This window comes from Daldinia caldariorum (assembly GCF_022478825.1).
Source record: "Daldinia caldariorum strain CBS 122874 unplaced genomic scaffold F4812scaffold_25, whole genome shotgun sequence".
Taxonomy (NCBI): Eukaryota; Fungi; Ascomycota; class Sordariomycetes; order Xylariales; family Hypoxylaceae; genus Daldinia; species Daldinia caldariorum.
The window spans coordinates 95,168-120,029 of record NW_025953061.1 but is presented as its reverse complement, the minus strand read 5'-3'; the positions used below and the strand labels follow the sequence as shown (position 1 = coordinate 120,029).

At 46.0% G+C, this 24,862-nt stretch overlaps 8 protein-coding genes across 8 annotated transcripts; 3 read left to right on the top strand and 5 right to left on the bottom strand.

The window, feature by feature from the left end:
* Positions 1–127: 127 nt before the first annotated feature.
* Positions 128–2,195, bottom strand: F4812DRAFT_468519 (putative multicopper oxidase; the record flags this gene model as incomplete). The annotated part of the gene is made up of 5 exons (XM_047938783.1): positions 128–544; positions 604–749; positions 818–1,461; positions 1,510–2,069; positions 2,134–2,195. 5 exons carry the CDS (start codon positions 2,193–2,195, stop codon positions 130–132), a joined length of 1,827 nt encoding a protein of 608 aa, XP_047785939.1.
* A 1,687-nt stretch (positions 2,196–3,882) lies between these two features.
* F4812DRAFT_235916 (reactive mitochondrial oxygen species modulator 1-domain-containing protein) lies at positions 3,883–4,705 on the bottom strand. The gene is made up of 5 exons (XM_047930577.1): positions 4,522–4,705; positions 4,429–4,455; positions 4,338–4,367; positions 4,173–4,263; positions 3,883–4,110 (listed from the first exon to the last, which is right to left on the bottom strand). The coding sequence occupies exons 1-5, from the start codon at positions 4,574–4,576 to the stop codon at positions 3,978–3,980; spliced, it is 336 nt and encodes a 111-aa protein (XP_047785938.1). The 5' UTR covers positions 4,577–4,705; the 3' UTR covers positions 3,883–3,977.
* Positions 4,706–5,452: 747 nt separating this feature from the next.
* F4812DRAFT_235800 (uncharacterized protein) lies at positions 5,453–8,522 on the top strand. Its single transcript, XM_047930575.1, has 3 exons — positions 5,453–5,744; positions 5,941–7,305; positions 7,355–8,522. The coding sequence occupies exons 2-3, from the start codon at positions 6,166–6,168 to the stop codon at positions 8,492–8,494; spliced, it is 2,280 nt and encodes a 759-aa protein (XP_047785937.1). The 5' UTR covers positions 5,453–5,744; positions 5,941–6,165; the 3' UTR covers positions 8,495–8,522.
* An 810-nt stretch (positions 8,523–9,332) lies between these two features.
* Positions 9,333–10,960, top strand: F4812DRAFT_235802 (uncharacterized protein). Its single transcript, XM_047930576.1, has 4 exons — positions 9,333–9,871; positions 9,946–10,046; positions 10,113–10,212; positions 10,290–10,960. Exons 1-4 carry the CDS (start codon positions 9,697–9,699, stop codon positions 10,934–10,936), a joined length of 1,023 nt encoding a protein of 340 aa, XP_047785936.1. The 5' UTR covers positions 9,333–9,696; the 3' UTR covers positions 10,937–10,960.
* Positions 10,961–11,009: 49 nt separating this feature from the next.
* On the bottom strand, positions 11,010–11,950 carry F4812DRAFT_463448 (uncharacterized protein; the record flags this gene model as incomplete). Its single annotated transcript, XM_047938206.1, has 3 exons — positions 11,010–11,076; positions 11,126–11,618; positions 11,677–11,950. 3 exons carry the CDS (start codon positions 11,948–11,950, stop codon positions 11,010–11,012), a joined length of 834 nt encoding a protein of 277 aa, XP_047785935.1.
* A 2,630-nt stretch (positions 11,951–14,580) lies between these two features.
* F4812DRAFT_463446 (uncharacterized protein) lies at positions 14,581–15,437 on the top strand (the record flags this gene model as incomplete). Its single annotated transcript, XM_047938205.1, has 3 exons — positions 14,581–14,713; positions 14,768–14,882; positions 14,924–15,437. The coding sequence occupies 3 exons, from the start codon at positions 14,581–14,583 to the stop codon at positions 15,435–15,437; spliced, it is 762 nt and encodes a 253-aa protein (XP_047785934.1).
* A 1,223-nt stretch (positions 15,438–16,660) lies between these two features.
* On the bottom strand, positions 16,661–18,599 carry F4812DRAFT_468514 (uncharacterized protein; the record flags this gene model as incomplete). The annotated part of the gene is made up of 3 exons (XM_047938782.1): positions 17,754–18,599; positions 16,790–17,576; positions 16,661–16,753 (listed from the first exon to the last, which is right to left on the bottom strand). The coding sequence occupies exons 1-3, from the start codon at positions 18,539–18,541 to the stop codon at positions 16,661–16,663; spliced, it is 1,668 nt and encodes a 555-aa protein (XP_047785933.1). The 5' UTR covers positions 18,542–18,599.
* A 1,616-nt stretch (positions 18,600–20,215) lies between these two features.
* Positions 20,216–22,964, bottom strand: F4812DRAFT_235760 (cytochrome P450). Its single transcript, XM_047930574.1, has 6 exons — positions 22,379–22,964; positions 21,951–22,322; positions 21,668–21,890; positions 21,083–21,591; positions 20,849–21,020; positions 20,216–20,792 (listed from the first exon to the last, which is right to left on the bottom strand). The coding sequence occupies exons 1-6, from the start codon at positions 22,451–22,453 to the stop codon at positions 20,611–20,613; spliced, it is 1,533 nt and encodes a 510-aa protein (XP_047785932.1). The 5' UTR covers positions 22,454–22,964; the 3' UTR covers positions 20,216–20,610.
* Positions 22,965–24,862: the final 1,898 nt, after the last annotated feature.

The following is a 24,862-nucleotide window of genomic DNA, read 5'->3' as shown; positions in this document are numbered from 1 at the left end:
ATGCAATATGTGAATGAAGAACGCGTAAACATTTCTTTGGAAGTTGGTCTAAAGAATGCGGAAAATAGATAGGTTGATTCACTTTACCCTTAAAGATAGTAACGTCTACCCGTCTAGTTACCGTGAGGTTCATCGTAGCAAGGTAGCACTTCTTTCCTGCGTCGTCGACTCCATTCTTGCCTTCAATCCGCTGTCGATCTGGTTCGGGACGGCATCTTTAGTGAATTCAGCCCATTCGCGACACGTTCGGGAAACATCATGAGGAATGTCAAAATGTCGATTAGTTAACTCGTCTGGCTGGAATAGCATTTGGGAGAAAAAGCCAGCGGATGCGTGCCAGGCAACGTGGCAATGGAAAGGCCAGACTCCGGGGCTCTTGGAAGCGTCCACCTGAACCACAAGGTAGCTATAGGCACCAACCATCTGCACATCACGGCGCATAGGGTTCTTGGTATTGACATGCGATAGGGAATCTTCGGTGTAGTTGCCGGGCCCGGTGGCAAGGATGTACATGTGCAAGCCATGCGCGTGGATTGGGTGAGGCCTACGAAGTTGGTGTAAGGTCAGCGTGTCATGAAGAAATAGACATCAAAGGTAACATACGACTTTGTGGGATTATTAACTATAATCCGGATGGACGAGTTTGTTCCGTAGTTAACCAGGTTGGACTCGTGTGTATACTGGAAGCCACCCTTGGTAAAGCCCTGGAGAAGTGTTGGGTTATTGTAATCTACCTTCGCAGCAGCGCCCTGTTAAAAAAAAGGAGGGTTAGACAGGTTTTCATCGCAGATAATGGAAATAATAATGATAATCTTACACCGAATTCCCAGAGAAAGCTACCACTCGAATTGATGTACGCGCTGACATCCATATGTTGAGTGAACGACGGCTCTGGTAAGGCTATCGGGTAAGATGGTTCAGTGAGAGCAAGATCGTCATTTTCGCAAGTGCCCGGATCGGGGACGTTCCACGGCGTACTAGTTGGAACAGAAATATTGTCGCCTCCTTGGTAGTATATGGCAGCGAGAGCTAACGGCTGATCCGTACTGGAGCAGGATGTGATGTTCGCTCGTAACCAGAATGCCGATCCTGGACCGGCATGAGCATGCACAATGACATCGACTCGCTGGCCGACACCGAGAGTGACAACTTGAGTATCATAAGGCTTAATGGGAACGAAGTCGTTGGCTATGACTGTCATGTTATGTTCATCGATGGAGATGCGCTGCGTAGCCTCCGACCCAGAATTGATGAATCGAAGACGGTGAGTTTTGCCCGGTCGAAACATAAACTTAGATAACCCAGCATTGTCTGTACAATGCGCGTTATCGTTGACATCCATAGTAAGGCAGTCGAAGTTCATCTTTCCGTTGATCAAGTTGTTGTCAGAGGATGTCAGCCCATTCGAGCCAGGGCCCATTATCTCTTGGACGATTGCGTAATAATCCCTATGTGACCAGTCTGTACCAATGTTAGCAGGAGTTCTGCGAAACTCTTGATATTACATACCGTTGACCATGATCGGACTAACATCGACATCGTATTCCACATGTCTTGGGCCGTGAACTACGACGGGACCGAAAAGACCACCTGCGTACTGGGCGGAGTAGTGAGAATGATACCAAGATGAACCGTAAAGTTCAGCTCGGAACTTGTAGGTAAAGCTTCTCCCAGGCGCAATAGGGCATTGGGAAACACCGGGAACACCGTCCATCCATGGTGTTCCACTCTGCAGAAAACCGTGCCAGTGAATCGTGGTCCCTTCTGGTGGGCCATCATGGATGGAATTGGTGACCTTTACCTCGATGAAATCCCCCCAGTTGGCCTCAACAAGGGGTCCAGGGAATTGGTCGTTAACAAGCAACACTTCCTTCTCGTACCCGTCCGGTGCGATTATACCTCGACTAATGTTGAACTCGTATCTACGTGTTATACCGGTGTGTGGCGCATCTGTATAAGGGTTGCTTGAACCGACGTTCCTATCGCCCCATGGGATGACATTGAATCCACCACTCCCGAGAATGAAGAACGGGAGGGCCTTAACCAAAAGAGTACCCCAGAGAGAATTACTACATAGAGTTAAAAGTTGAACATCAGAATGTTTAGAAATACTTAGATAGACTTCTCTCTTACCCGCTCTGTGCAGTTAAAGAAAGCTCACCCACTAAGCAACAGCAAAACTCGAGGAACCCCATTACGAAAAACAAAAAAACGATCGGACGGCCTCAACGAAGCCAAAGGAATAATTAGCGAATAGGTCAAGGCTGACCAGAGTAACTATGGGGGGAGCCACAAGAACCTATAAACGAAAGAAACCCATCTCATTCCAGGTCGCGTAGGCTAATACATTATATGATATGAGATAACCTGTTAGGTTCGCTTATCTCCACAGGGGGTTACGTTCCGAAGGAGATAATCATACGAAAACTTTGAGACATGGATATGATCCCTTTCTAATGTCTATATAATTTGCCTGTCGCCCTGGGAAGGATATATTGTAGGCGTCATCGGCATTGCGACTAGCATCTATGCGTTGTCTCGTGGGTTACACCCCGGACCTGTCAAATAATAAGATTTGCATATGGTCTATTAACCTAAAGGTCCTACCAGGAAAAAGGCTCCCAAAGCTGAGTTACAACATATGCTTTCAAGGCCGATGCAGTGCACGATGAACCAATCGGGTTATACTTGATTTAAGCAGATCGTGAATAGCCACTGATAACTGATAGGTTAGGTTGGACGAGAACAAATTATAACAATCATAACAATGATTGGCTTTTAGGACGGCTTCTCCTGAAATTATCGACTTCTACCTAGAGATGTCTTACGCCTCGACCCATTAAAATGTATGCAGGAGACGGATGATGTCTGAGACAATCGCGTAGACACACTGTTTTCCTCAGGTCCCGAGCTTCGTATTCATTTTCGTGGCAGGAACGTGGGCCGCCGTCACGAAAATAAACATAACAAGTACCTTATTTCGAACAGCGTTCCTCTGCCGTTCGCCAGTTATAACTGAAACATCTGCCTAGCAACGGAAATATTGAGTTATATCCTGGAGGTAATGGCATGATTGAAGTATACGTCATAGGAAATAGGCGGAATGAGAGGAGAGGACCGGTTTGTTTTGATGTCGATCTAAATAGAAACCAGGGCGTCTGGATCGTAGGTCTTGTATCTTAAAACCGAGAATCCCCTTAGGTTGGCCTACGTTGGAGGAACCTGATTTTCCCATGATTTTCCCATGAGCGAATGGCTTCCGTGTGGCTGATCCGGAAATTGGATTGGGGTACACCTTCATGCAGTGAAGAGACACAGAAAGCTAAGACGTGGGAAGAGCTAAAGTGAATAAATTGAGAAAAACGCCTGTATGATACAATACGAGGCCAAGCGGGTATGCGATTTCGAGAAATGCCAAAACCCGCACCTAGGAAAGTTGCATGCTTGTTGTGTTGTTCGGTACTCAACAACTGAATCTAGATGCATCTTAGGAAGCCACCTCGGCAGCTGTCCGAAGTAGTACTATATCTTGGTGTTCTTAGAAGCCGTGGCTGAATGGCTATGCTTTTGAGCACTGCTAGGTTAATAATTTGGGTACCAGAGGCGAAGGTATTTTTGTTTCTTTTGTTTATCAGAGGTGTGGCGTAAGACTTCACTGGACATCTCCGTCTCAGAGCTGTCATGATTAAGGTAGATAGCTTATATACAAGAGACTCGATATAGTACAAGCACCCAGCCAGTACCGGCATTGGAAGCTCAATGTCAGATCGACCTATACCTAGTTCCATTCAGTCTAACATCCTTGATGATAGAGATTCTTCAGTTCACGGATTTGGCTTGTCTCAGTTATTGATACAAATTTTCCGCAGAACTATGAAAAAACGAAACGAGAAAGACTCGGACGCTATGATCTCGTAGGGTCGTGTTCTTGGGTCCAAGCTCCGCGGCAGTACAGTGAGGTGGGCAAGGTTAGAATTTTATTGACTTCGCGGTCGATATGTGCTCGATTGGGAGGGCATGATAAATGGCCGTCGTTGGGCCCGCGCGAATGCTTCGACGGCGATAGGCGACGCATCGGTTCTGATAACACTTCCAATCGACATGAAGAAGCTGTGCACGATTGTCAATACTAAAGGATGTCCGGATTTGAAGACATGTTGAATCCCACATACCCGAACGTAGCGCCGGACCCTAGCATGTATTGGCCCAAAGTTCGCATGATACCGTTCTGTCCAGCACCGTATCTAAATATGTTCACAGTTCCTATGCGCCGGGTATAAGGTATAAGCTATATGAATTCCACAGGACCATAGATTTCGGCCGATGATGGAGCGTACCGAAAATGAAGCCGATAATGACACCAACAGCTGTAAGTGATGGATTTTTTAGCAAAAGTCGAGAGCTGAGGGATTCAATATAGTAACATACTACCACCCATCATAGCTCCCATCTTAACTATGAAACAGAGCAATGTTAGTGATGCTTGGTCGTAAGCATCTGAGGAATTTCGGGACTACGAACGCTTATCGACGGTGGAGGGGGCATGCTGGCCACGAGATGGTGGAACAGGCGGCATTTTGAGTTAATTTAGATCTCTAGTTCTCCTACCGGATTTTTACGACGGTATTAATAGGTCGGGATGACGATAATTGAAGTCGTAGCGAGCTGAGATGATTTTTTTTGTATTTTTTTTTTTGTATAAGTTCTTTGGTAAAAGCCGGGATCTCCAGATTCTTGGCGCGGCTGAATTTCCGAAGACAGGTACCTTAGGTACCTAGGTACATACAGATTTATCGATGAGAAAAGAGCCTGGTCTGAACTTTAGATGCTGAACTTCAGATGCTGACGTATGTGTCATAAAGGTTTTGGCGCTTTACTCTTAGAGGAGTATCACGTGAACTAGGTGCAGTACATAGTACCTGGCATTGCATCGCGTCGCATGCGCCTGTGACTTCCATCCCGGGAAAGGTAAATGCATACGACCGAATCCTTTAGGTACCTAAGGTACCTAAGGTTTATATTATAGTGGTAAATTGCCAATGTCATGTTGTTACTGTTTACCTATGAATAAGGACCTATGATTAATATGACACATACATATATTCAAACAGTCACTTAATACGTATTTTAAAATATAAAATACGATGTCTCATTCAGGAACGTACATGATACCAAAATCAGTGTGAAATCTAGCTACAGTAATACGATAGGTAAGATAACACTTTTTCTACTATTGTACTATAGTAAAAGCGAGGGATGAGACGAAAGAAAAGAGAAAAATGTAAAATAGAAGTTGCGGCTCTCCCCTGGCTTGCCATTCGCTGTATCAAACCCATGTCATTGCCACATTAAAAAAAAAAGAGGTGCTAAGGCATGTAAAGCGCTTACACTACCTAGTAAAGTACCTCTGCACCTAAATTGCGTAGGATAGGTACCTCACTTGAAACCTTTTACACCTTGCACCTTTGGTACTAGAATACAGAATACGTATGGGATTACAGGACACTTGTAACGGGATTAGCTAGCTTGCCAGAGCAAGGAAGAGCGACCGACCTCGACACGGGGCCTGGGACTGGGCAACTTCCAAAGTCTTTTGAACAACAACCATCCTTCCACCAAAAAAAAAGTGTTGCTCCTCTTACATCTTCCAGAACAATGTGGTGTACCTTAATAGTTCAATCATATTTCCAATCAGATATCATCGTCTAGATAGCCCCCCCCCTTTAAACAAAGTCGGTCGCATGGTATGTATCCTAAACCTCCCAAAACATCCCCAACTTCTTTTTCTCTTACCGCGCACAAATCATATTTGACGGCTTCCCTGTCAACCCCCCGGTGTTCCCGTAATCTGCCCTCAATCAGTTGCTCGTTACCCTCGTCCTGAGTCCTGACTTATAGGACCCCTTTCACTAACCAATTTTCTTTTCTATCACCGTTTAGAGAAACCAACCTCAGCAAACATTTCGTCTGATACAGAGTTCCTATTTTTTTTTTTTCGATCGCCTCTTTCTAATCGGTACAAATATTCCCCATTTTGCTGGTTCCGGTCGCGTGCATGATCAACAGAAGGGGCCCGCTTAACCCCCGACTCGGCTCTTTCTTTAGTCTGCGTCCTCATCCACACGCTCTCTTTCCATCTCGAATTTCATCCTGCTGGCCTTCCCCATGACGGCTGTCGCAAGCCCGCCAACTTTTGCTCAGCACAACCGACCGGCATGGAGTATTAACGGCGGACACGGCGGTCAGATCAATCCCATGAATCCTGACGAGCTGAACCGGATGTTTCTGCCCCGAAAGAACCTGCAGCGAAACAACTCATCCTCTTCCATTTCTTCGATTTCATCCGTATCATCTACTTCGACTATCGCTACGACTGGCTCCCAGACGAATGGCAATCCTGTACCAACCTCGGGTGATATGGGCGCATGGAGTAATGGTACCGGACCAAGAAAACGACCACAGGCAAAAGCCCCTTGGCCGTCGTCGAAGCCAGATGCTCAGTCGGATTTTGTCAGAATTTCAGCAGGGCGTCCGCAGATGGTTGGTAGTATAAATGGATCTGCACCAATGCATTCGCCCTCGCCAGTATTGCCTTCCCAAGGCATGATTGGAGCGCAACAGGGAATATCTCGTTCCATGCCCGATTCTCTACCTAGTGGGAACCAACCCGTTTTATATCTATTGTCTCTCAACGGGACTTTCGAGCGCAAGACGATTTCTGTCCCATTCTCACCGGAGACCCTTAGAATTGGTCGCCAGACGAATGCAAAGACAGTTCCGACTCCAATCAATGGCTTCTTCGATTCGAAAGTCCTTTCTCGCCAACATGCAGAAATTTGGGCGGATCGACAAGGGAAAATCTGGATTCGCGATGTAAAGTCTTCCAACGGTACCTTTGTCAATGGTACGCGGCTGTCTCAAGAGAATCGCGAGTCCGAGCCGCACGAATTGCAAACCAATGATCATTTGGAATTAGGTATTGACATCGTCAGTGAAGATCAGAAGACGATTGTACATCATAAAGTGGCAGCAAAGGTTGAGCATGCAGGTTTCTTGAACCCTTCGAGCAATTTGCTCGATATGAATTTTGGCGATCTCGATCCTGCGAACGGGTCTATGATGATGATGGGTCCCCAAGGCGGTCTCCCAGCTCGGCCCAGAGCGGGAAGTCAAGCGTCTATGGCGAGCAATGGGCGGATTATCGCGGGCGGTGGTATGATGGGATCTCAAGGAAATGTAATCGGCCATCAACGAGGCCTGTTCTTTTCGCCCATTAGCACCGAGCAGATTGTGAAGCGGCTTCAGGTGGGCATAACCCGTCGCTTATAGTAGAATACTATCTAACTCTATCCAGCACGAAATGCGGACTCAGCGTCTTCAATCACAAGATCTAGGTCGAACAAATCAGTTTGTCCAAGGACTTCTAACGAAAGATGATATCAAGGATATCGAGAAACCCGAGGCGTTGGAACAACCACGGTCACAGATCATCAACGGAAATGCGATATCATTTAGATCCGACAACGGCAAGACTCGATTCTCCGATCCTCCAGCGCCTCCACCACAGCAGCCTCTGCCCGAGAAACCAGACGTTCCCTCACTAAGGCGAGGTATCACTGAGCGACCGAAACAGCCCAACCAGAATTCATCGCCGACCCGGCAAGATGGCAACACGAGTCAGATCCTGCAGTTAACAGAAGCCTTGAACAACGCGAAGCGCGAGATTGAAAACCAGAGTTCACGTATGCGAGACCTTGAGGAAACTTTGCAGAAAGAGCGTCGAGCTCGAGAGCTCGCCGAGGAGTTGGCTAGAAGATTAGAAGATGCCTCTAACGCAAAGACAAACGGAGTTCCTGTAAAGTCAGAAACTGGTGAGATTGCGTTGAAAGAAGCCTTCGAACCTCCTGTGGATGAAGTATCGCCCGCCACTGACAATATTTCCCCCGGTACGATTAAAACATCTCCGCAGACCGAAGCCATCGAGGCTTCAGCTACACAATTTCATTCCCAGATTGAGTCAATGCTGTTGGAAATTAGAGATTTACGACAGCAGCTCGACACTTTCAAACAACGGGCGGAGACAGCTGAAGCTGAAAGAGATGCGGACCGTAAGAGCCTGGCAGAAATGGCTTTGCAGATTCGAAGAGATGCTGAAGCACGAGAAGCCGCCGCGCGGGAGAAAGTTTTATTGCATACCCATGCTTTCGAGAACTCTAACAGCACAAGTGTAGCTTCTAAGGAGTTCTCGGTAACTGAAAATACGCCTTCAGACTCGAGCCAGGATCAGTCAAGTTCTAACGAACCCATTGACCAGCCTACGCTCTCAAGGGCCAATACCATAACGCCACATTCTACGACGCCTGGGCGTTCAGCACGCGATCAGGCATTGGCAAACAGCATACCTTATGCATCAATGATTGGAGTCGTTCTTATGGGTATGAGTCTCATGGCTTATATAAACGGGTGGCAACGGCAACTGAAACTTGAGCAATGAGCAACTCAATTACTACACAGTAGGGCCAATATGTCCCGCCCCAGTATTTATATCACTAACTACATACGCACATTCGACCTCTACACATACGAGACTCTTCCCTTTGTATTGATTCTATAATAAGTTCGTTCGACATCCGTATCTTCAGATACCAGTCTTTTTGTAACAAGGCATCAATTTTGGGACCGGCGTTAAGAGGAAAGGCAAGTGACAACGCCGAGGCTGCCGGCAAGCGGAGTTTCGTCCCCTTTTTTTTTCTTTTTTTTTTTCCTTGGGAGCATCGATGATCATGCACACCAAGCCTAAGGATGTGGTTCATTTGTGGCAGGATACGGAAAAATACTGCGTACGCCGGATCAAGGTGACCCTGCTGAATCATAGGGGCCAGTGAAAGGCTACTTCTGTACGTCTTCATAACGAGGCGTCCGCTTCTAACAAGGCAGGTCTAGTCACAGGACTTAGTTGGCGATGGATAATATCGCCTCACGATCCATAAAAGGGGAATTATGTTTGCATAGCGCATGGACAACCAACGAAACAATTTCATTCCGCACTAGCAGCATTGATTGTGATATGACAAAGACTTGTAGTCATAAAATTAGATTGTATACCTTAGGTATTTAGCGGCGGTTTTGAAGGTTAAAAAGGTTCTACACCCATAGGTACGTTTTTTAAGAGCAACAAAAATCACACAAAACACGCACGACTTAATGACCTTAGAACCGTATAAGGGGTATTCGGCCATGGCACTATCCAATGGATAAGACTTCTTTTGGTGTGAGTTTTTAGTGTCTCTCGAAGAGATAATCAATTGGATCGGTGTTTACATGTCTACCATTTGTTACGACACTTGATGAGCGAGGTTTATCGCATGATTGTGGGGTCAACTCAGATAACTCAGATATGTGCTTTCTTCAACGCGTCTGCATGCATGCATGTAGTATGCAGGCGGTGAAGATAGTGAGCGCATGTATCTTCCCCTGCGACCTGCCCTGCGATAACGAGGTATATACTCGAAGGATCAGGTCCTCAACAAGAACTTGAACGCCCCTCATTTACCTCATTTAGTCATCATGAGCTATATAGGTGGATCATTCAACCGTTGCGTATCATAACAAAACGGGTCGTAATAGATCTTGGCCTTTTTTTTTTTCTACTACTTTTAGGTCCCCTCCAACACTGCAAGTATCTGATTCTTCAACATGAGGCTCCTAGCATTTCTTATCCTCAACGCCTTTGTAGGCGCTGCCTTATGCAGCAAGAAAAGACTTATCATCGACACGGATCTCTTATCATTCGACGATGACCCTTTAGCCATCGGGTTAAGCGGTATACTTCAGAACTGGGGGCAGGTTGAACTAATTGGAGTCATGTCAAGTATATCACCGCTAGATTTGAAAGCCTTTTTGGCTTATGATGCACTTTGGTTAATAGTAGGCATTGTCATGTAGGTGAAAATAGTCGATATGTTCCTCCAGCCATCGACGCCATTAATACTTTCTTCGGCTATCCGCAAATTCCGATAGCCATCCAGAAGCCTGTCAACAACTTAGTGGGTCTTAACTCTTGAAAATGATACCAACCATACAAATTAAACTTATTGAAATTTCTGTTACAGACAAGACGACCAGGCAGCCCGGAGTTTGGACCTTACGTCGTAGGGCTAACTTATAACTTCACCCAAGACATCGGAGACGGAACAAACACCCCTGATCCAGGTGCGACAGCGATTCTATTAACCTGGAACTTAGATACGTGCTAGTACTATGGTCTAATCATAGATTCACCTGACTAGTTTCATCATACCGGTATCTCCTATCAACATCAGCAGATAATTCCATCACTCTCGCCGTCATTGGGTACTTTGACAACGTGTTCAACCTCCTTAACTCCGGCCCGGACCAAATATCCCCCTACACAGGAGCCGAGCTGCTCGCGTCCAAAGTGCGCGAGCTAGTCGTGCAAGCCAACGACGTGGGGTACTCCTTCAACACGAACATGCACAACGAGACCTTCGCGCAGAAAGTGCTGAACTGGTGGCCGGGAAAACTCACGTTCGCCTGGGACGGCGTGGCCGAGAACACCGTCCTCGGCAGCCGGATTACCACGGAGCTAGACACGACCAAGAACCCGCTCGGGTACGCTCTACTCGCGAACATCGGGTACGGCCAGAAGTTCTCGGTCTGGGATGCTACGGCCGTGTATTACGCCGTGTGCGGGCTCGACGACGTGTTCCGGTGGAAGTACCCGCACGGCGGCCGCGTGAGCGTCAACGCGTCTGCCTTCGCTACCTGGGAGAATGCCACGGCTTCCAAGCCTGGGCTGCAGAACTCGCTTGAGTTTAGAATGCCGAATACTACGTTTGCGGCCCGCCTGGAAAATACGCTGTTGTGGGAGCCGGGACAGCGTATTCCTCATTGGAGGACATGGTGTAAGAATTAAGCTAAAGGGGCATATTTGAGTATTTTCCATGATATTCAAACGCTGGCTTATACCACAAATATAAAATAGCTCCCTAACTTGAGGCGGTTTCCACTTTCTCCGTATTCGTGCCAATAAAGACCACCAAAACAGCAGTAAAGCTGCTGATATGTCAGCATCCATACCATTTGAGGGGGTGCATCGACATACGCAGCCGTAACAGAAAATAATTCCGATCGTTTAGACTCCGCGCTGATCAACGATAATACCAATGAAAAGGTTGACGTGAAACCAGCGAGAATCAGCAGTCTTCGCCACGTCGACTGTACGAGACACAGGACGGATATAGCCGCGATAGGTAATAACGAAGATAGGACGACACTTGGGACCTTGGTTGGCAGAAGAAGCTGGCTACTTTCGAAGCGAACGACGCCACGGCTCTCATGGAAAAATCTGCCAAGGACTTTGTATTTCAGGGCGAGATATAATCTTACTAGAAATCTTGAAATCATGTCAAGTCTCTCCACGGGACCGACGGTGACCAGGTCTTTTAATGTTTCTTTGTCCGACCACGTTTTATGATCCTTTCCGATTAGGACCGCAGCTTTCGAATTGTCGTCCAGAATATGATTCAGGGCTTTCAAGCTCTGCTTAGACGGCTTGTCGAAGTGCGAGATCATGTGCTGCTGGATCAGGGCTTCGTCTACCACCATACATACAATTAGGCAACGATAGAGACGCCGAGACTAGGATGAACTTACTGTATTCCTTCAACTTGCCTCTCAACTGCGTAAACTGAGCCCAAGCCTCTTCGTCTTTCTGGAGTTTCGCCCAGTCGTGCGGTGCCTTTTCCCTTTTGTCATTATCCGGACTCCCCTGGATGTCCCACTCCGTCCTCCTCCATAGTTCTTCTAGATGAGTCAATTCTGCCTGCAGGTAAAGGAGATTCTGGTAGTTGAGAGCTAAGAAGTTACGGAACGAGGTGAGGTCGGAGGAGTCCGACATGGACTTCGCAATGGCTGCGTACCCAATCATGTTTACGTCGAGCAGAAAGAGATTATGACTAATTAAGTCCTAGTTGTCGCATCGGTGAAGTTAATGAGTTAGATTGTACGTCACAACATCTCCAAAAATGCCCATTAGTTCTCAGTTGCGAACACCTCGAAAGCATGGAATATTTTGATTAGCTTAGACATAGAGGGAAATACACGCAACTATGTGTCGGCTCTTTAGTTGCTAAACAACTTCATACCCTGCCCCCCTTTTTGTCAGCACAGCCACATCACAGCCATGATGTCTATAAAGGACTAATAGGAGGCCTGTTACAAACATCAATATTTTTACCCTTGCCGCCGCTGAGTTAATCGAGAATTATGAGCTTTGACTATTTCATAATAACTACCTACCTACCTGGTACCTTACCTAACCTAACCTAGGTACCTACCTTAGGTACCTACCCAGGTATTATGAAATAGTGACCTAAAGCATAACAATTAGGTACCTTAGGTATCTACCTAATATTTAACTCCCAAAGGTAGAGTCATGCTAATATCTTAGCCAAATACTATCTTCGCATGCTAACGGATATCAACAGACGAAGAAATGCTGTGCGACGACTCTGTATCCGATGACGCGAGCCACGACATAGAAGTTGGTTCCGACGTCGACTCTGACGAGTCCGACGACGCGGATCTAAATTCATTCTTTATTCCGGTCCGTACTTTCTATCCCGGTCCCCAGGCAGGATCCTTGTCATTTATCACTAAACAAAAGACGAAGGTATGTGGCTTATTTTTTTTTAAAAAAAAAAAAAAAGTTGAATCGACGGTTTATTAACGTCTCACTTAGAAGAACGAAGAGCCTCGGAGCCGGAACGGAATCGAAGGGAGCAATTACGCCAACAAGCGGAGCAACAACCAAGCGTGCGCCGGGACGAGAAGAGCAGCGGTACATCAGGGGCTGCGGCAACAGAGACACAACATCCGCCGGGAGCTCGAGTGTCGTCGGATCTTAACTCACAAGCGCCTGGTTGGGAAGCAGCTAGGACGTCTGCTTTGAGCTTACAGGGTCAGGTGCAAAGGCCACATTCCATGTCGCATGTCGACTCGCAAATGTCTCAGTCGAGCACTCGTAGGACGGATCGGTCGAGCAGTTCTAGGTCGCTCGCATCGCTGGTCATGGGGGCGATCGCTCGGAAGATCAAAAGGACCAAATAGATAGCTGCCTTATATGGCTTATTAATACTAATTATAGGGGTGATTTGGGTAATAGGGGGATAGAGGTAATAAGGGGTGGCCTATATCAGTCCGGGCGTGAGACATTCCAAGGAATGCCATTATTAATCACGTTACAACTTAATATAGTTGAATCCTAATAGGAGATGTAAATAATGTTATTTAGGAATGCACATCTGGAAGAAGGATTCCGCGAGGAACTCGAAACCATCTATGAGAGTCTGTGGCAAATCCCCACCAAAGGTACCCTTTAATCTAGTAGTTTAGAAAGTTGGGAAGAATTAGCAATACACGAATTGCAAACGGCGCTTCCCTCGACGAGATAGCATGGGCAATTACCTACCTAGGTAGGTACCTAGTGTTTAAGTGATGGGAGGACAATTTTATACCCTATTTATGTCCTCAGTTTAGGTACTGTTGGTGAGGTAGAAGGTATGTACCTCGTACCTAATGCGCGTACCCTTCAACGGATCAGTGCATTAGAAAATCTCCATGGTACCTAATACCACCATGATGTCATGGAAGATACAATATTTCGCAGCAAACACTTCGAAGATATTAATCTAGTCATTGACAAGTGTCAAATAAGTTAATTCGGGAATTCTAATAAATGCTAATAGCAGTACTAAGAGTCTAGCAGAGAATAGGGGTAAGGACCCACATTTGGAACCCCTGACAACAGTATTTAATATAGAACGCATAAGTGAGATGCCTGATATTAATCGCATTGGTTGCCTTAAATCGGTAAGTTACCCGGTAGTTACACGGAATCAGTTGTTGGGCGCCTTGGGAAAATATTAGGGAGTGATCTAAGAGGCTACTTGGGTACTATTAAGATAGATGCATCATGCAAGTCAGTCATACCTACCTAACCTTAGGTACCATATAGAGGTACTAACATGCAGGTATAAATAAACGTAGGTGGAACCTCTCGACCGAGATTTTACAGTAACGGCGATGCTGCGATATGAAGTTTATATCATTTATTGTCAGGTATGCCCGTGATGGATAGGTACCTCTATGGTATCCAGAGCGAGTACCAGGATCATACATGTAGTATATTGAGTTTAACTAGTGACGCCTGACCCTATATCCTCTTTCGAGGGAGCTGCATTCTCTTTGTATATAGGTACCTACCTATATGTTGAGAAGGGACATATGCTAGAGAGCAAGAAGCTACAGACAAAGCTTAATGTACATTAGTGAAACTCTATAATAGTATATAAGAAGATCTGACAGATCTAGAGAGATTTTCTTCCTTAATACTATGCTCGCTATATTAAAACAAGGTCTACACAAGGCAAACACAGAACTTATAGTTACCGTGTTGATGTTAGGCCTTCCGAAAAGTTACTCAAGTCACAATTCTGCTCCATCTCACCACCCAGCGCGGGATCCAACTCTTGGCCCCGCAACCACTATCCTCCCGCAATGGCATCAGCATCCCCGTCCCTGGCCTTAGACCCGGACGAAAGAGAGGGTATGCCTATGACTCAATTCACAAGTGTCCAAGACCTCTTCGAGGTAGTCAAGCAAGTCCAAGGCGACTTTCTTATTGTTAAGAGTACCTAATGTTTCCTCGATAAATTTCAAGAATTGTTTACTAATTAATAAGTAGATGTCTCTTCTACCGATTTTGCGACCCTATATCTCCGAGAAAAGCGCCCCTTTTCCCTACCGACCTTCACGAAGCACTTCACCATGGGCTCTGGCAGGGGTATCGCGACAAACTTGTTAGAAATAATCAAGAGAAATCTTGGAAAACAATTGGTAGCACCACCTTTCGACCGCAAGGTTACCCTGGAAGCGATGGTGGAGAAGGCGATTCAAGTGGTGGCCCAATAGCAGTACATGGTCCTAAAGGCTCCTGGCCAACGTTGGTCATTGAGTCTGGAGACTCTGAGACTCTATCTGCCCTCCACGATGATATGAGGTGGTGGTTTTCAGCGTCAGACCACGAAGTCAAGATTGTGCTTATTGCCAAATTTGATCACCAGAACCAAACGATCATTATCGAGAGATGGGAAGAAGAGTCACAGAATCACCAAGGAGCCACAAATACACGACAGGTAACCGGAGGCAATACTCCCCGGCCAGTATTACGGCAGAGTATTATAATTACTGAGGATACAACCACCAATCCAGAGTCATACCATGTTACTAGCAGTGGACTGGTACTTTCGTTTCGACTTCTATTCCTCCGAGATCCAGGACCACAAGAGGGAGATTTTATTATTAGTATCCCAGAACTGGAGGTTTATGCAAGTATGGTCTTCCTAAACGTTTGACAGGCACTGTAAGTGGTAATACCACTCATAGGTCAGATAGACTGTAATAGCAATTGTGTTATTAAGAAATACACTTTCGGCTCAGCGGTGTCTTTGACAGGTGTTTAAGCAGATAGAGTACTAGCCCAATCAGAATTCGGAACCCTTAACATCGACACGGAAATTACGACAAAAATAATTTTTTATCTTTAATAGGATAATGATTTAGCTTTCTCCATATTAAATATAGGATGTAGCTTTATTTTCATCTTAATCTTAATGACTACCTGCCTAGGTACCTAGCTACCTGGTAGGTAGCAATGATAAAAATTTCATCTTTAATAATATTGTGATTTAGAGGCTGTTTGGGACAATAAGCTGTGCTTGGTCTGCTGCGCCTTGTCGTGGCTCCCCCTTTAAGTGTATTCCAGCCCCTTAAGGCTAGGTATCAAAAGGTTATCCGGCAGTCTCTACGAGACAGTGATATCAATTTCTCTTGGCCTTAATTCCTGCAAAAATTCACAGAAATCTTCAGTGCAGAGTCCACCAGAAAAAAAAATCTCTAGCTTCAAGAACACTGGACTTTGGCCTATATCAGTGAATCTAATATTAGAGGAGGCTGCAGTAAAAAGACTGGCTAGTCAAAGGCATCTTGAACCTAGTTTCTCAAGTTATATACACTCACAGCAGCGCTTTGCACGGGCTGAGACCTTTATCGCAGGCTCGTCCCTGTAAGAGATTATAATTTAACGCACAACTACGCAAGCGGCAAATATCGCAAACTCAACTACGGCGACATATTATTCAAGAGATCAATTCAACACATGATGAGTGGCTGGCTTTGAAAAATAAGGCAACTGAAATATAGGGCGACTAAGGAAGCCAACTTTCAAGTAGTGGCTTCAACATATGAATAAAGCTGTCGCGTATGATGGGCTCCATTCACAGGGAGCAGAATACACAGAGAGGGCTCGGCAGCCATTTTTACAGTCCCCGGATTTTGTGGCGTTGGATTGGATCGACGATCCGTTCCATCGATTACCTAGCCACACTGAGCGGCGCAACCGTTGCTTTTATCCTAGATCCCTTAAGGGTTTTCTTTCGCGTTCAATGTCACGGACTTCACGAAGCACGCAGTTGTGCAGCATTGGAATACGTTGAAATTCAAACTCTACTCGAGATTTGACATGGGTAGGTACCTAAGGTACCGATACAAGTGCATAAACAGGGAGGCGACGGGATGACTAGTATATAATGGGAACATCCGGTTCCGTCACCCTCATCATCTTCAAAGTATCCTTTTCTGACGGACTGAACCTCGGCTTTACATTATACTTCTTTGCCATCCTATCCAACGGCCCTTGCTAGAACACCTTGGCCGTCTGCCCCCCAGAAGTCTCTCTAAAATCCTTCGCATACGCCAACTCTCCGTTCGCCCAAGCAGCATCTATCACATCTTGGAGATTCTTGGACCTAGGAGTCCTCGAACCCAGAAGAGATCCCACGGCGTTGTTGATCTTGTCAGTGACGTGGTCAAAGGGACCTTCAATTGTCAAATCAACATGAGCCTCCTCATGGGCTGTCGAGAGCTCCAGGGCGAAAAACAAGCCGAATCGTCTGGATAGCATTGCAGTCCAATACGCATGCCTGAGAGCGTTTTTTCTAGGGAGGTCAGTGCTTATGAGCTCCTTATGGAAGTCTCTGGCCTTGTTGTTGAGATTCCTGATTTCAAAAGCTACAGAAACGAACATCATGTTATAGTAGTCGAAGAGAACGCTGATCTCTTCGGGTGAGACGGGAAGGAATGGGATGAAGAACCAGTAAGGTGCTTCTTTAACGAATTTCCATGCTGAGAGATCCCCTCGAGGGATCTTGCTAAGCTCTCCGATATTTCTCCTCTGGTGGAGAATCCAATTTTTGATGTAAGTCTTGAAGTTTTCCTCCGTCACATTTGGGAGGAGGGAAACCACGTCAAGATTAACATCGGAGATATAATATTTCCCGTCATTGGGCTTTATGACAAGCTCGTTGCTCTTCTTCAGTCGGTCACTGTGGATAGGGAAGGTGGATATACCAAATGAGTCGGTCGGGATCTTGTCGTAGCGGTCCTCGATGTTGCTTCCGTTGAGGAAAATATCGATAGACGTTCCCGGCTCTCGCCTATGTTGAATCTTGATCACACAGTTCCCTATACCCAACAACTCTTCCCTAACTGCAAAAGTGATCTTCGACCAAGATGACCCTCCTTCCACAGAGAGGTACGGATTACCTTTCCTGAGATTGTCCTCTAGTGTCCCACCATTTTATGATGACCCAGATGATAGCCCGAGGGCATACACGGAATTCTCCTGCCTCAAGTATCCGTTATTATCTTTGAACACCAAAGCAGCATCGGAGAAGCAGTAGGTCCCCAAAAAGCCCTGGGACAGCGTGATGGATAGAGTATTCTCTCCGGACAACGGATATAGTGACAAAGAGGATAAATTCTGCGCTTCGAACTTGGTAGGAGGGGCGTATTTTTGAATGAGTGGTTGATTGTTCGATCCAATGTCGATGACTCCTCCAGCGACATTATCCCTCATGTGATTCAATATCACCTCCACGGTTCCGTTTCCCTCCCCATACATCGAGTAAGGGATGGAGAAGGTGATATTGATGGTTCCGCTGGATTTCTTCAGAGCTAAATAGTCCCTTCCCGGTCTGTAGCGACACTCAACGAATACATCGTCGTAAGTGATCGTGGGAACGGACAATGACGTGCTCACACTGAAGCTTTCGAACGATGTAGACTTGATCACCAAACTGGTTGCAGTGTCCCTGGCTGTGATAGTATTGTTGTCGACAACATTGCTGAGGTATTTGCCTCTGTCGAGCTGGAGGGTATTATCGGAGAAGATAAATCCCACTCCAGTGGTAATGCCATCGCACCGAAACCTGTTTCCGTGGATGTCGACAAACCTTCCATTAGGGCCTTTCAAACAGGTCCTTCCACGACCCATAGGGACCATGAAGAACTTACAGGAGGGGTCTAGATCGACCAGGTCGAACCTTAGACTCCCATCGCTGGCCTTGCAAGAGAGATAGTTTTTGTTTGGATCCCTAAGTGACACGGTTTGGATGATCATTTTACGAGACTAACAAAATTGGAGTCAGTTTATGCCTATAGTAGTGAGAAGTTTGAAGACCTTGCTGGATGCAGATTTCAGAAAACGAGATAGTACAAGCCGGTGAGCTGTTGAAGTTTGGAAATGGCGCAAATGACAGAGGTATGGGAACTTCCTATACCTAGGTATCCAGGTCAGCAGGACTGGCCATGATTTCTCTCTCTTGCAGGCTCAAAAAAGCGTAGTACAAGATGTTTGTAGACGCAAGTAGCCACGCGCTGAGGCTGATAGTCAATATATTGAAAATTAGTTTACCAATCAGTAACCCCAATTTGAAAATTGCTCCAGACTAGCATATATTACCTGAAGACGGAGATGGTTATGTTACCATTGAATCATGATTCGGGACCATAAGGTTGTGTTGAAGGTAAAAACGCACAACGTCATGGGGCTCGACGTGATTGCCAAGAACGTATTGGTAAAGTGAAGCGATCAACAAGAAGCTTAGGACTACCGAAGAAGAGATCACGAGGACATGCACGTCTCAGGCAGCTAGCCAACGTCGGCGATCAACCGGTGATTAGGCTGTAAGATACGTACCTACTTAGATTATTTAGAAATAGGCATGAGTCTCCCGCCTCGAACAGAGGAAGAGAAGACCATGGATCTTTAGACTCTTAGAGAACTATTATTGAATTGAATACTCCATTCCAAGCCCTGATTGCCAGCCCTTGTCGCAGACGACTCATTCTTTACGCAACCCCCAAGCTTTCGAGGCTCCCTCTGCCAGGTAAGGCCATTCCTTCTTGGGTTGATATTGTGACTTATGTCCGAGATCCAGTTTATCAAATCCCGAGCGTTGTCGTGCCTACAAATCTCAAACAGGTAGTTATCAACTACTGTACCTTCCGGTAAGCTGTGATGTATCGGTCGATGAACACGCTGACATTTTAAATAGATAAGATGAGCAGTGGTATTGGAATAATCAATAACACCTCAGAGGACATATATGTCAGTGTCACTGCAACTGGTAGCGACTTTGGTAATGGGGGATCTGAGTCATGGTACACTCTTAAGGCCAACGGAGGAATGGATACCTGGAATTACAGGAAAGAAAAACAAGTGATAAGATTTACCAGGAGCCTGACCCCTGGAGTACTGGTCGAGACTGTCCTTGGTGTACCAGGCAGTACTGTGAACATCTATTAGCCAGAATGGTTTATCACAGTTGCTTAGCTCTGTAATATATTGGATACAACATAAGCGATGCAGTTTCGTGTATGTGTCCCTGATACTAACCGACGGCTCGAAAGGACAGAGGCGCATGTCGGTGTATAAAGATTCAGGAGGTCGATTACCTCATTCGTACTTGGGACCTGGAGGCGCTGTAATGAAAGGTAGGTAGTTTGAGTGTGCATTCACGTTTACGGGTCGGAGCTCCCTGCCCTGCCGCCCTCGTCCACCTGCAGCGTCCAACGCACGCCCGTTTCAATGCCCCCATGGCGGGTGGCTCGCTGCTCAAGGCAATGCGAGGGAGGCGCCAAGAACGCCCCGAGCGAGCACCGACCGCGTTGTGACGTTAAAACAGCGTATCCCGTGAGTATTGCATTAGGTAATTAATTTAAATAACTACCTGTAAAGTATATTCATTTCGGCGGCCTTCTGCTAATAATTCTTGCTGTCGTATTGGTTAATGTTAGCTAATACGTGGCGGGAGAGGCGGCGTGCTGGTGTGCGAGAAACGGCCTCTAGATGATTGGGGGTGGAAGGACAAAAGTGCCCCCTCAGGACAAAGGTTACCTACCTACCTAGGTACCAGGTAGGTACTATGAAGTTTATCAATATAATATCAAATTACCACACACTTCAGTACCTTTAAGCCTCGCTATGCTAAACTCTTACAATGTAGAAGTCTACAAGAAACGTTCCTTCTTAGGAGAGTGAAAGCGTCTCCTGTGTGTGTGTATTAGGTAGGAGTGGAAGTACCCGTCATATCAGTTGCCTAAGATCTTCCTCTTTATCTTGGTTTCTAGTGGTTCTAGGCAATATGCCCCCTTCGAGATTGTAAGTATCGTAACCAAGCAAAGCCGTTAGCTTTTCTCGTGTTCCCGATCCCTTTTCTTGATTGCAATTTCAATAGTGTCTTTCTGCACCATAACATATGTTTTCAGTCGATTCCAATCAAGCCTCTTATCCTGCGCCATGGAAATGTCAAACTCCCATACTAAGCGTGCTAATACAAGCCGCATTTCGGCCAAACCAAAAGACTTTCCTGCATAAAACAAAGTCGTCAGCATCGGAATCACATAAAACATAACCGCGACTAACCTATGCAGCTGCGTACTCCTAATGAAAAAGGCTTCTGGTTATTGCGATGGTCGTTCTCAAATTCGGCCGGCCGCATGGATTCGGGAAGAAAGCGCTCTGGCAGGAATTCGTTGGCGCGGTGGAAGTTCTTCTCCGAAAGGGACATAGCAGTCGAGTTTACGATAACATGAGTCTATAGTTACGAGCAGATTTAGCTACCCTTTTTATAACAATGAAAGGATCCGTTAAACTTACACCTTCGGGCAGAAAGTGGCCACAAAGCCTTAGACCGCCCTTTGGAATGCGCCGGAGAAGTCCGCCAGCAACCGGATTGCACAATCTCAAGCCCTCTTGAATCACAGCATTTAGGAAAGGGAGGTTCTGGATGGCGTGTAGAGTGATCTGCTTGTCGCTTTGAAAGCGACTGCGGATTTCTTGCTCTAGTTGCTTTAATTGTGTTGGATTTTGGACAAGATGGTTGCATATTCCGCAAAGCGTCGTCGCTGTCGTCTCACTACCTGCAATGATCAACACGGACATGGTAGCCTCAATTTCTGGAATGGTCATCTTCTTGAAATCAGGATTATTCTCAAGCATAGGACGCATAAAGTCGTCTCTCGGGGGTGCACTCATGCGCTGGTGGATCCTCTCTACTGCCAATGTATAATGCTCCATTTGGCGCTTTCGAATTGCTGTGGGGATTATCTGTAGGAGAAGCGTCTCGAGGCCCGTGTAGTATCTCGTTACGGCAGCGAATGCCGCAGCTATGGTCAATGGTATAAGCCCCGGGCATACGGAGGTGAGCGACAGGTGATATTTTGTCTCAATAACAGCACTCACCCTTGATTGAGCTGAAAATCATATCTACCCACGGATGATGCTTCGCATTCTCTAAGCATTCGAAGGATTCCCCAAAAGCCAGTTCACCAACAAGGTCAAATGTGAACCAGTTAAACCAATCGACGGTATTAACTATCGCTTGTTGATTTGGGCTACTTGAAGCGGCCACGCGTTCCTTCAGCCGTTCAACAAGTAACCCAGCATATAATTGGATAACCGGTTCCTGAAAAAAGTTAGCCTCCGTAGCTATGACCGGAAAGGAGAGCTTCGCGGGATAACTTACCTGTTTAGATAATGCGCGTTCGGTGAAAGCTGGCATCATAACTTGGCGTATCCGAGCGCCCACATCCGAGCTGGCGGTTAGTAGGCCATTGGCTTGACCTGGTGGTGGTGTGAAAAAGGTTGGATTTTTGGGTAGTGGGTTTCTACCACTCAAGGCAGCTTGCCATATATCCTCGTCCGCAAAGGATACCTCATCGGGGGCAATGCGGACAATTTCCCCATAGCGTTCGTGGATCTTCAATACGTCCCTCACAAGCCTCCCAGACAAGAAGGAGCGTATAAAGCACAAGCGGGTAGCTCGCCACCATAGAGGTCCGGGTATCGAGGCTAAGGGGTGAAAATACAGGTTATATACGACGCACGATGCCCAGTACTTTTATGGCATTAGCAGAGCTCCATAGAAAAGATGATTTTGACTTGAGAACTTACACCCAGACAGAGTAGACCCAGGAGAGTTGGGAGGGGTAAAAAGGAGAGGTCTAAATATAAGTTGGTAGCATGCATGGTGATTAAAACTTGATAAGTCGCCGAAATGGTGCGATCCCAAATCTATCTCTTCTACCTTAGGTGCCTTAGGAGTAGATTTAAATAGAATACAGATACGTTTGACAGAAATAGTGCGAGGCTCCAGATATGTCCGCAAACTCAGGGAGTAATTCAGGAGCCATACCAGTGGAACTCAGAAATAAATAAGAAGGGGGAGGACAACCACATTGCAACTAAACTCCGGAATCGTCTAGTTACTCAGGCGAATAGCGGCAAAAGTCCCAATGACATAGCAGACAACTGTGATACCTCGGACCTTTCGCTATACCACATCAGGGCTATCATACTCGGATTTGCATCATATATCCTTGTTCACCCGGTGTCGTTCACCATCGACCATATTCACAGGCGACTGCGCCGTGAGGCTGTCTGTTGCATGCTCGCACGCGCAGATCGCGGAGAAGACCACGATCGTTTCGCGAACAAGGGATTAAGGAACGACGCCGAAAATAACGAATCCTTTAAAATTATTCGTTAAGAGCCAGGCCAAGAGGAAAGGAATTATGACAGCCTTGACCTCCCGGAGTTCAATAGACCGACTGATGGATAGCGGAAGCAGGTACCCGACGAGGCTGCCATGAAGACAGGTCTCCTGTTTATTGCTGAGTACGAATGCGAGTGCCTCAATCTCACTACGGTGAAACCACCTAGGTACCTAAGTAAGAAGATGGGAGGTCACAGCAAGAAGCTAGAGTATTCATAGGCACAGTGGATCTATGCGGTCAAATTTATGTTGCAAGAGACATTTCCAACCAGATATAGTAAAACCTGTCCATAACGAATTAGAAAAATCAAGGGTCTAAATTCGTTATAAAGTATCTTCGTTGCGAAGAATATTCTTCACTTTTAACACGTGATATGTAATAAATATTTCATATGAATTTATAGCTCTACTTTAGCTAAATTGGGTTAATCCTTATAAGTTAAGCCTTATGATTTAACTTATTTTGATTATATTAGGTCCTTAATCCCTTTATTTTTTATATACAAGTTACTCCATCACGAATTTGGCAATGACAGGTAAGCATCAAATCTAACGAATTTCGTTAAGAAAAGAAATTTGTTAAATTACATACAAAATTCAAGAATCAGGTGTAGAAATTCGTTATAGAGTGTATTCGTTATATCGTAGATTTGTTACGGACAGGTTTTACTGTAGCATAAGTCAACGAATTGAGCGTTGCGTGTTAAGATCGGAGTTTGCTGCGAAAGACGTAGGTACAATAAATCAATTGAGCCATTTAAGCCCCAGATGTTAACGATTATGTAGTATCTTTCCAAACCAAAGTTCCGCCAATAAGGAATACTCAAGGCCATACGACAGAAGTTGTTACACAAAAGAGCCAATGCCTAACTGAGCAAAAGAAGGGTATAGGAGGTATACATCTTAGAAAAAGCCTACAGCAAAATATATATTCGGTATGCATGACCTTGAGATTTACGCTTGAGTTCTAGCCCCTCGCGGAACGACAAGGTTACTTTCGCGACTTCTCGGTCCCAATTCGCTTGACGATAGGGCCGCCGCTCGGTCATTGTCCTTAGCTTCGGCTTTTCCCCTTTTCGGAAGTATTACAATGCAATCCAGCTTTGTGGTGGGTGATAACCTTATTTAAGGGGGCGAGGCGGGACTCCAGTAGGAAAGCCGTAGCTTTCGGATCCGATGCAATGTGGCAAGTTGCAACACCTTCTACCCGCTTTCGAAAGATAGACCTTGGCAACGAAATATTACGCGACGCTGCGTGGAACATATAAGCTGATTATTAGCTATACACCTGACGTCGACATCATGTGGTGAAAGATAATGGACGTAACATAGACTCGATAGAAAGTCCGATAAAGCCCTGATTTTGGAGGTTGGTGTCCGGTCCGCACACATCTATCCCCCCCTCCCTTCGGTCTTGAAAAGTCCCCCCTGCAGGTCATAAAGGGCACAATCCAGTAGCGTAAATGAGAGGGTTTCACTACATCTCCTTACAGAAACTACCTAAGGAGGTAGCTATCGAAAGATTGTTTCTCTCACTAGGTAGCCAAGCAGCAGGGTTCTGGCGTACTACAGCAATTCTGGCCCCTCTAGTGTTTGAACGCTACGAATCTAATCCTACGGTGACAAGTGACAAGGGTTGCGTACCTCGGTGGGTATCGTGCCTATATCTCAGGTACCTACCTAAGGTACCTAAGGTATAGATTAGGTAGACAGATCCCTGGGTAAAAATGAAGGAAGCAAACTAAAATGTCGTTGAATTTAACGAGAAGCGTGGGCCTAAACCCGCGAGCTCTTAGTCCGCTCCGCAAAATTGCCAGAATCTGATATTTAGCGGTGAAGTGGCCGACGGCGTTTATACGGGGTCTGGCAGGGGCTTTCCGAGC